Here is a 9,964-nt window from a genome sequence, read left to right on the forward strand (position 1 = left end):
TTTATCCACAATGACTCATTCAACAATAATGGTTGAACCAAATGAACCCCAAGCAGAACACCTAAACGAAAGTCCATAGCTCCTATATCATAATCTCATTGCATGACGTTGTCATCTCTGCTACCAACAATATCCGAATTGCAAATAATACGCTACCAACAAAAAAGGAAGAGAACAAATAGTAAAGATGAAGACAATGACAATGTTACTCAAAAGAGAATTAAGAACCACTTAGAAAAATTCAAATTAAAAGTAGTATTTATTTAGACTATCATTTTTAGACCAAATATTTATATTATCGATTTTACAAGGTTGCAAACATTTATTTTAGTAATAATTATAATGGATTTTCGATATTATCTTGGATTCATATACTTTGAGTTAGATATTTAAATAAAAAAAATTCGACATTTAATTACCCATGTATAAACTTCTATATAATCTTGCATTGATATACTTTCAAATATTTATTTAAATATAAACATTGGGCATTAACCCATTCGCGCAATGCGCGTATAAAACCAATACTCATATTATATATATATATATAATTGTTCGATCTATTGACACCATAACAAAATTATTCACATGGATTTAAAAAATTATACAATATTTGATTATTATTATTATTATTAACATCATCTTGATCGTTGCACGAAATCTTTATAATGTGATTTACTTTTAATGTGTAGTTTGCGCATTATTGCACAAGAGCATGATTTACCTACTACACACTTTTGAGTAGTAGTTACGAATTTGTCTTGACACCTAAAATAAAATTCTACAATATTGACCACAATTATTTTTATAAATAGAAAGGAGTGATATATATATAATTTTTAAAAATGAGATAATATTATTTTATGTTTTTTTAAAAAATATTTTATGTTAATTTAAAATGTGGTGGATTGAATTATTTTTAATCTTTATTATTAAGCGATTTTTTAAAAATTTATATATGGGTCATATTGCATTTTCAGTCATTGATGTTATATAATTATCAAACTCGGTTAACAAGCTCTTTTTTACGAGGTTATTTTTGTCATTTAGAATCAATATTCATAGTTAAAGTTGATTTTCTCAATGTGAATGTCATCTTTAGCAATGAATATTGATTCTAAATGATAAAAAGGAATAATGGTCAAATAGGTTATCCGACTACACAGCAAACTGCACTTGAGCCATCAAACTAAAAAAAATTATAATTAGAGCCCCGAACACTGCAAAATAATGCAATTCAACCTAATATTTAAAATATGTTTGGATATATTCATTTGAATGACATGTATATAATATATAATTTTTATTTTGAATTCTAATATAGTAATATATGTGAAATTTCGATATCCGATATTTAGACCAATCTTGTATCCGATATAATGAAAACATATGTAAGTAGATAATGGTGAGAATGTGGTTAGTGACATATAGTCTAATAGATGATAGCTGATTCTGTTTTCCATTTAGAAAACAATTTTCATGGCATACAATAATTACCATAAATAGTGTTTAATAATTGACATTTGTATTAGGCAATAAAAATTAATAGTTAATTATTAAGCCAATTATAAAATCTTTTGTACTGTGAACACATTATTTTTAATTATTTCAAATTAATAATATTATATCTTATTTATTATATATTTAGTGCAAAATAAATCATGTATGCCTTAATAATTAATTATTAATATTATTACCTAATAATTATTTATTGTAATTCTCTTCACCTTTGTTCCGTATAATATTATAGGCATAAAATAAATTATACTTACTTTAATATATAATTACTTTTTAATTTAATTTCCTAACATTTATTAATGGTAAATATTCTGGTAATTTTTTACTTCTTTGGTGTAATTATTATGATAATTTTATGGTAATATATTTCAAAATTGTGGCAATTTCATTAATTATTATGCTAATTAATGGTAATATATTTTAATATTAGAAGAGAAAAATATTATAATTAATATAATTAATGAAATTGTCATGGTAATTTCCACAATATTTGGTAATTGTATTAATATAATTAATTTCATTGAGAAATATAATATTTATTCTGTGGCAATATGTTTGGTAATTTCATTAAATTATAATTAATAAAATATGAAATATAATTAAGGAAATGACATTATAAAATTAAAAAATATGTGTTCATAAATATTTAGAAATTTTTTAAATACATACATATGCACTATATTAATCAAACAAAATTTAAATGCTAATTTTTTAATTTTTAAATGAAAATTTTTAATTATAAATCTATCAATATAAATTAGAATTAAACTAAACAATAGGTATAAATCTATTAAATTACCATTTATGTCCATTTTTCCGTTACGTTTTATTTATACATTATGCTATAAAAGTTGTACTATACAATATTTTGGACAAATATAACCCTACCGTTATAACTTCCGTTATCTTTTCCACTATTGTTACCATGCGCATGCATCCACCATATATTTTCTTATTTTTTCAACAACAACAACAACAACAACAACAACAATAATAATAATAATAATAATAATAATTTATACACATTATATATTAGAGTTATATGTTAGTTATTTTCTAAAATATAAATATCAAATTTATTAAAATGTTTTACATTATTATTATTATTTACAATAATTTAAATATCTAAAATCTAAATAAATCTAAAATTTTAATATAAAGTACTAATATTGGGCACCTATTTTTGGTGCATTGCGCATAGAAAATACTAGTAAAAATTAATAAGTGTGAATGAAAGTTATATTCTTTATTTATGTCTGTTTTTTCGTTACGCTTTTTTATACATCCTGCTATATGAGTTATACTATACAATATTTTGGACAAACATACCCCTAATGTTATAACTTTCGTTAGGGTTCATGACACTTTTTCGTCCTGAGTTATATGTATTTAGAGCATCCTTATCAATGGATCAAACAAGGATAATGTCAGTGTTTTTGCCACCTTGGCAGGAGAGAAGGGAAGAAAGAGAGAGTAAAAGACTCTTCTGCAAATAAGGGGAGCATAGTACATTGCTTGTCTGATCAGATTCCATCAAGGGCCATCTTCTGTGCCCATGCGGGCGCGTCAGGCGCGCCTGACATGTGACCTTTTATATATATATTTTTAATTATATTTGTTTTATTTTTTTTTCCTTCTCCTCCCATTTTCTCTTTCCTACTCACACTTACAAAAACTCCTCAATAACCGTGAAAAAACCCCATTGATATGGATGCTCTTAGTAGTTTTTCCCCCTAAGTTATTAAGGTGACGGTTTTTCCCCTGTGATGTTAAATTGACATTTTTGCCTTTAAAAATAACTATTTCATTTATTTTTCTTCTCCAACAAATTATTACTTATATGTATGGATGACCACGATTCAGTTCGAACCTAATCGGAAACTGTAGCAATCATACCAAAATAGTATGAACGGTTCTGGTTACGATTCAGAACCAAAAAATAATAATAATAATAATTGTTGAACCATGAACCGGAACTGAACCGCAGTCATATATAGTGAAAATAATCAAACACTTATTTTGATAAATCGGTTTGGTTCGGTTCGATTTCCATTTCGATTTTGAACCGCCAATTCAAAATTTATTTATTTATTTATTTTTCTAAATTCTATTTCTTGTTTTTAAAATAGTCTAAATTCAACAATTTTTTTTCAATTCTGAACCGTAACCGTAACCGTCTATACTATTTAAGTTCGATTGCTACAGTGTCCGATTAGGTTCGAATCAAACCGTGGTCTTCCATACATATTAGTAAATAATTAGTTGGAGAAGAAAAATAAATGAAATAGTTATTTTTAAGAGCAAAAATGTCAATTTAACATCACAGGGGAAATCGTCTCTTTAATAATTCGGGGGGAAAACTGCTATACGCACATAACTCAGGGGAAAAAAGTGTAATTTTCCCCTTCCGTTATCTTTTCTAATATTATTACCATGCACATGCATCCACCATATATTTTATTATTTTCTTCAATTATATATATATATATATATATATATATATATATATATATATATATATATATATAGAGAGAGAGAGAGAGAGAGAGAGAGAGAGATAAATCTGTTCAAATGTGGCCGCGCCTTCCCGTGCGGTCGGTGCGGTTCACACCACTCAATGTTAGAAAATGCACAATTCAATGTTAGAAAATGCACCACAATGAAAACACACAAAAATACCAAAAAACACACCACACACCTAAAATAATGCACCATAACTCCCATGTCCCTAATGGTGTATTTGCTAACACTGTGTGGTGTATATTTGCATACCTAGTGGTGTGTTTTTGGGTGATTCGTACCTAATGATGCATGTTTGTGTGGTGCATTTTCTAACATTGAGTGGTGTATATTTGTATACATAGTGGTGTGGCCGTACTGACCGCACGTTAAGGGGCGACCACACCTGATTATGAGCATATATATAGTCAATACCCCTCCAATGGTCCTTCGAGTATTAGTGATTTACCAACTGTGGTCCCTTGACTTTTAAACGACCTCCAATGGTCCTCCAAGTTTTTAAAAATAACCACCTATGGTCCGTTTAGGACGTCTCGTGGTCATTTTAAACTCGAGTTATTTTAAGAATTAGGACCACATGTAGTTATTTTTTAAAACTTGGAAGACCATTAGAGGCCATTTAAAGTTGAGTGACCACAGCTGGTAAATCGATAATACTCGGAGGACCATTGTATATATGTATACATGTATACATGTATACATATATATGTATATATATATGCGCGTGTGTGTGTATATATGTATACATATATATGTATATATATATATATGTGTGTGTGTATGCGCGCGCGTGTATGTGTGATGTATACATGTATACATATGTATACATGTACACACACACACACACACACACACACATACACACACACACACACACACACACACACACACACACACACATATATATATATATATATATATATATATATATATTTTGAAGTTATATGTTAGTTATTTCTTAAAATATTATCAAATTTATAAGGGAAAGTGTGCAAATAGGCACCTAAACGTTTCGCGAAAAGTCAATTAGGCCCACGAACTTTTAAAAAGTGCAATTGAACACATGAACCCATGATTTTGAGTCATCCGACCCCATTACTCGATTACATCTCAGGTAAGAGTCGATAAATATCTACGTGGCTTGCCACATAAACTTTGGAGTGGGTACTTGGTCGCCACATAGCAAAAAAAAAACAAAATAAATAAAAAAAACAAAAACAGTCTTGGTTGAGTGAATCTTGGTTGGCTTTCTAATGATGAAACCATCCTTCACCAATTTCCTTATGTTTTGTCGAGAGTTGGCCATGGAGATCTCGTTGACTTCATTTGGGTCGAGCCAGACCTTGCCTCCGCCGCACTTGAGCACGCTGGCGGCAAGTCGCTTCTGTAGCTTCAGCGACACCATCTTCAGTTCCTCTCGATTGGTGATATTGCGATGCGATATCTCTCGACGGAGCTTGGCGGCAGATCCGTCGACTTCGTTCCCTGGTGAGCTCAAATAGCGGCAGGCAACCATCGACTTCCCCTTCCTTGGCGATGACAGCTCAAACAACGACTAGGACTTATTATCCGGCGAACTGCAGTTCCGGTAATGGCGACGTGGCGGTGTGCTGCGTCTTTTTCTTCGTCTGCATTTTATTCACTTCATCTTCTTCAGTGTACTGCGTCTTCTTCTTTGTACTCCACCATCTTATTCTTATTCCTCATCTTCTTTGTACTCCACAACCAGTACAATGCTTCTCTTTCGCCTTCGACCACGGTTATTGTTATTATTGTTATTATTATTATTATTATTATTATTATTATTATTATTAACGAAACATAATCATCAGAAATTTAAAACAATCGTATATACCTCTGTGCTGCTGTTGTTCGCCATCACCGTCGGCCAAAATGAGAAGATGAGGTTGCTGCCTTATCGGAAATTCCAGTCATCCTCAACTAGCTAGAAGGAACGCGGGGGAAGAAACTACTACACCGGGGGAGTTCGTCTATTGCCGGTCATCTTCATCGAGAAGCAAAGGACGCAGTCAAGGCTGTCTTTGTTTTGTTTTGTTTTTTTTTTTTGTTTTTTTAATATTTGCTTATGATGTAGCGGCCAAGTATCCACTCCAAAGCTTATGTGGCGAGCCACATAGGCATTTACTGGCTCTTACCTGAGAGGTAACATGGTAATGGGGTTGGATGACTCAAAATCATGGGTCCATGGGTTCAATTGCACTTTTAAAAAGTTCGTAAGTCTAATTGACTTTTCGCGAAATGTTTAGGGGCCTATTTGCACTGTTTTACATTATTATTATTTAAAATAATATAAGATTTTAATATAAAATATTAATATTGAGCATAAATTTTTGTGCACCGAGCATAAAAAATACTACTTCGTAATATTGATGATAAAAGTGATTAATTTTAAATATTACTTCTTTTTTTTTGAAAGCTTAAATATTACTTCTTAATTGTAACATTTCTTAAAATACAAAAATTAAATTGAACAAAACACATCATAGGTAGTATCAGGTGAAGAGGTAAGAATGGTACTGAATGGGAGAGAGCGTATGCATTAAATGCTTTATCTACGCGTAAAATACGGAGAATATGCAACAACTTCAAGCAAAAGACTGATATACGGCGCCATAGAAATTTCTGGAGTAGAGTAAAGTATTTACTGATCGATTTTTAATTTTCTATAGTAATTTTGTCGCCATTTTTTGTTTTGATTTTTTTTTGGTTGTGTGAAAGTTTACTTTGCATTCATCGTTTTCACATCTTAACTTCCTTTCAGGGAGATCAACAAGAGAGAGAGAGAGAGACAGAGGGTAAATAGTAGAGAGGGGGGACAGACAGTTAGAGAGGACGCGGATGCAGGAGGAAATGCTTCAGAACTAGGGTTACGCCCTTCTCCAATGGACTCGCCTGTACCTTCCAAAACCACCGCCACCCCAACTTCCGCCGCTGCCGCTTCTTCTTCTTCAGTATCAGAATCTGCCGCAGTTCAAGTACATTTCAACCTTTTCTTAGATGTGGAAGTAATGGCTGCATTTGTTTCAATAAATGAAATGTGCTCTTTGAAGTGTTGAATTTTCCTCATTAAAAATAAAAATAAAAATAAAAATGTGTATTTGACTTAAATTTGGGGTTTGGAGTTTGATTTGAAGATGATTCTTGAGTGGCTCACTTAACTGGGGGAAGTATATGGATGGACAGGGAAAATGGGGGTTAAGCAATTTTGCATTGTTATAACTTATAAATGATGTTGCTGGGTAAACTTGTTTGTTTGCAGACTCATCTTTTCATGCAACTGAAACTAAGTCTGCCCTTTGAACTGTTGAATTTATGTAATTGACTTAAATTTGGGGGGTGGCATATGATTTGGAGATGATTCTTGAGTGGTTCACTTAACTGGGGAAATATATGGAGGGACAGGGAAAAGGGGATTAATTAAATTTACATTGGATAAACTTATTTGTTTGCAGACTCATCTTTTCATCCAACTGAACCTGTTGCATTTGAAGGAAATGCTCAAATGCTTGGGAAATGAAATGTTCTCCCCCCATTATTCTATCTCACTTGCACCTTTTGTTTCAGGAATCGCCTTTCTCTAATTACCTCAGCAGTCTTTCTCCCATAGGACCTGTGAAGACAGCAATAGTTGTACAAGATTTCCCAGGAATCATTACTCCCCCTCATGTGTTTACATCACCTCGAATCAATCCCCGCATTGCCTCCAGCTTTCTGGAAAGGTTTGTGACCTTAACTGTAGGGTTCATTACTTCATTTTGACAAAAATAGGATCATTAGCACTGGTGGCCCCTGCACTTTTAAAAATGTGCATTTATAATCTTCATGGAATCAAATTTATACAAACCCTTATAACTTGCATAATTTGGATGCTTTTAGTCCCTTTAAACAAACTTCAAATTAGACCAGCCATATGTGACACACTGACACTGTCACTAATGTGTGAGAACAGTAAAAATAGTTGTAACTCCTTCCTTTAATGGTGTTGAATTTGAGAGATTGAAAGGCTTGGCAGGTGGCGAATGGCCATCACCGTGGCTACCAATTAAGCGGGAGCAAAATATGTGAGAAACCAAATAAAGAGAGAATATAAAAAATATATTATAACAAAATATTACAATAGATTGTCTGTTAGGAGATCCTATATTATAAGAACACTAGGCTAAACACATTCTTACTAAGAATAGGAAACTAAGCCTACTTCTACTAGGAATAGGACTAGGGTTTCCTATTATTCAACACTCCCCCTCAAGTTGTAACATTTAGATGTTCCAAGCTGGCAAGCTTTAATTAAAACAAACACGCCACCTTACTAAAAATTACAAATGAAGATTAAATGCAGTTAGAGGATAACAGTGCTGGATGGCTTTGGAATGCATGTTGCATTTCACGATCCTTGGGAATGAAGATGAAAGCACCAAGGACAGAGCCGGACACGAACAACCTTAAGATAACATGACAACACAAGCACTTTAGGACATATGCCAAAAAGCCTTCAACACACGCAAAAATCATAAACAATATGCCATTACCCTTTTTGTAACAGAAAGGGGACAGATTTACTGCACAAACCTTACTGTCAGCTCACATCATTATTACATGCAGAATTTAGTTAGCTTGCGATTAGTTTCAGGCAGTTTTGTCAATAGTAGGGACTCAAACATGAAGTTGAATTGTATGATTAAGGGCTGATTATGCAAATTTTAGTTATATGATCACCAAACATGAAGTTTCTGAAAGCATGGAGGCTAAAAATAGTTAATTAGTGAAAAATTTATAGCATTTTAATGTAAAATATTTGTAACTAAAAAAACTAATTAACTGAATGGCCTAGTTAGGTTGCATACAGAACTAATTGCATTATAATATCAAATGTTTGTTAGGGGTTCGTTCCTTCAACTGCCCAATGAAGAATTTTCAGTAAAGGATGACAGTCAGAACAATATTTCCACATTGAGAGATCGAGCTGGATCATCAAATTCTCAGTTGAACAGCGGATTTGTGCCTCATACTGATAAAGTGTCTGATAATAATAGCCCTGTGCAGGAACAAGCTGAAAGTCAGCCAATATGTGTTGATGATTTCTTAGTTGATGCTGCTAAACTGGGGTCTGTAGATTCTAAAAATTCAAGTCTCCAGCAAGCTGATGGTTTGATAGGTTCAAAGGAATCTGTTGATCTCAAAGGTAAAGAAAATAAAAACAATAATGAGATTGAGATGGCACCAGGTGATATCAACTCTAAGAAAACCAACGGGAAGAAGAGAGTTGATGATGCTGAATCTGTTCCATCTTCAAAGATGCAGCCTGATTCATCTTTGGAGAACCAGTATGATCATCGTGGGACAAGTGAGGTAAGTATTGATTTATCTGTGCAAAAGCTTGGCATTTGATAATGGTTAGAGTACTGTTCATGTAATTTTCATGTTAACGTCAACAATGTCAAATTACACAATAGAGCAGACTAGTTTGCTATAGTTGGTAGCTCCTTTGTAAATTTGGAAGTTGAGCAGTTTATACAGGATTGTGAAAATTATACTTAGCATGCTCAGTTAACCTGGAATCAGCCAGTTCAGAACAGCTGATATACCTAAATCTGTAACACTTAACAATTTCTGAAGACTATTCCTCAGATATATTATAGCTGCAAAAGATTGCCTAAAACTTTGTGAATGGAAATTATCATCAGAAAAAATATTTTTATTTTTATTTCTTGGTATTATAAGATCCACCCTGCAGTCAAATTATAGAATTACTTGGTAATTAGCAATTTTATGGATGCTTATGATACTGTGAAAACTTCAGGAGGTAGTTGCTTTCGGTTTTCCAATTCCTATAGGCAGTTGCTTCAGCTAAATAAGAAAGAGAAAGGTTTTCCTTTTTCCTTTTTTTTTTTTTTTTTTTTTTTTT

The 9,964-nt window shown here is 32.2% G+C and overlaps 1 protein-coding gene across 2 annotated transcripts in view; it reads left to right on the forward strand.

Annotated features, from left to right (window-relative positions):
• The first annotated feature begins 6,568 nt into the window (after window positions 1-6,568).
• Window positions 6,569-9,964, forward strand: part of LOC116022989 (protein tesmin/TSO1-like CXC 2) — an 8,865-nt gene continuing 5,469 nt past the window's right edge. The window contains exons 1-4 of one of the 2 annotated variants that reach the window (XM_031263918.1): window positions 6,569-6,696; window positions 6,821-7,034; window positions 7,624-7,778; window positions 8,940-9,408. In XM_031263918.1, the coding sequence (XP_031119778.1) occupies window positions 6,942-7,034; window positions 7,624-7,778; window positions 8,940-9,408 (717 nt within the window). In that variant the 5' untranslated portion in view covers window positions 6,569-6,696; window positions 6,821-6,941. The remainder of the gene's footprint in view (window positions 6,697-6,820; window positions 7,035-7,623; window positions 7,779-8,939; window positions 9,409-9,964) is intronic. The other variant, XM_031263917.1, reaches the window with a different exon arrangement.

Source organism: Ipomoea triloba, chromosome 6 (assembly GCF_003576645.1).
Source record: "Ipomoea triloba cultivar NCNSP0323 chromosome 6, ASM357664v1".
Lineage (NCBI taxonomy): Eukaryota > Viridiplantae > Streptophyta > Magnoliopsida > Solanales > Convolvulaceae > Ipomoea > Ipomoea triloba.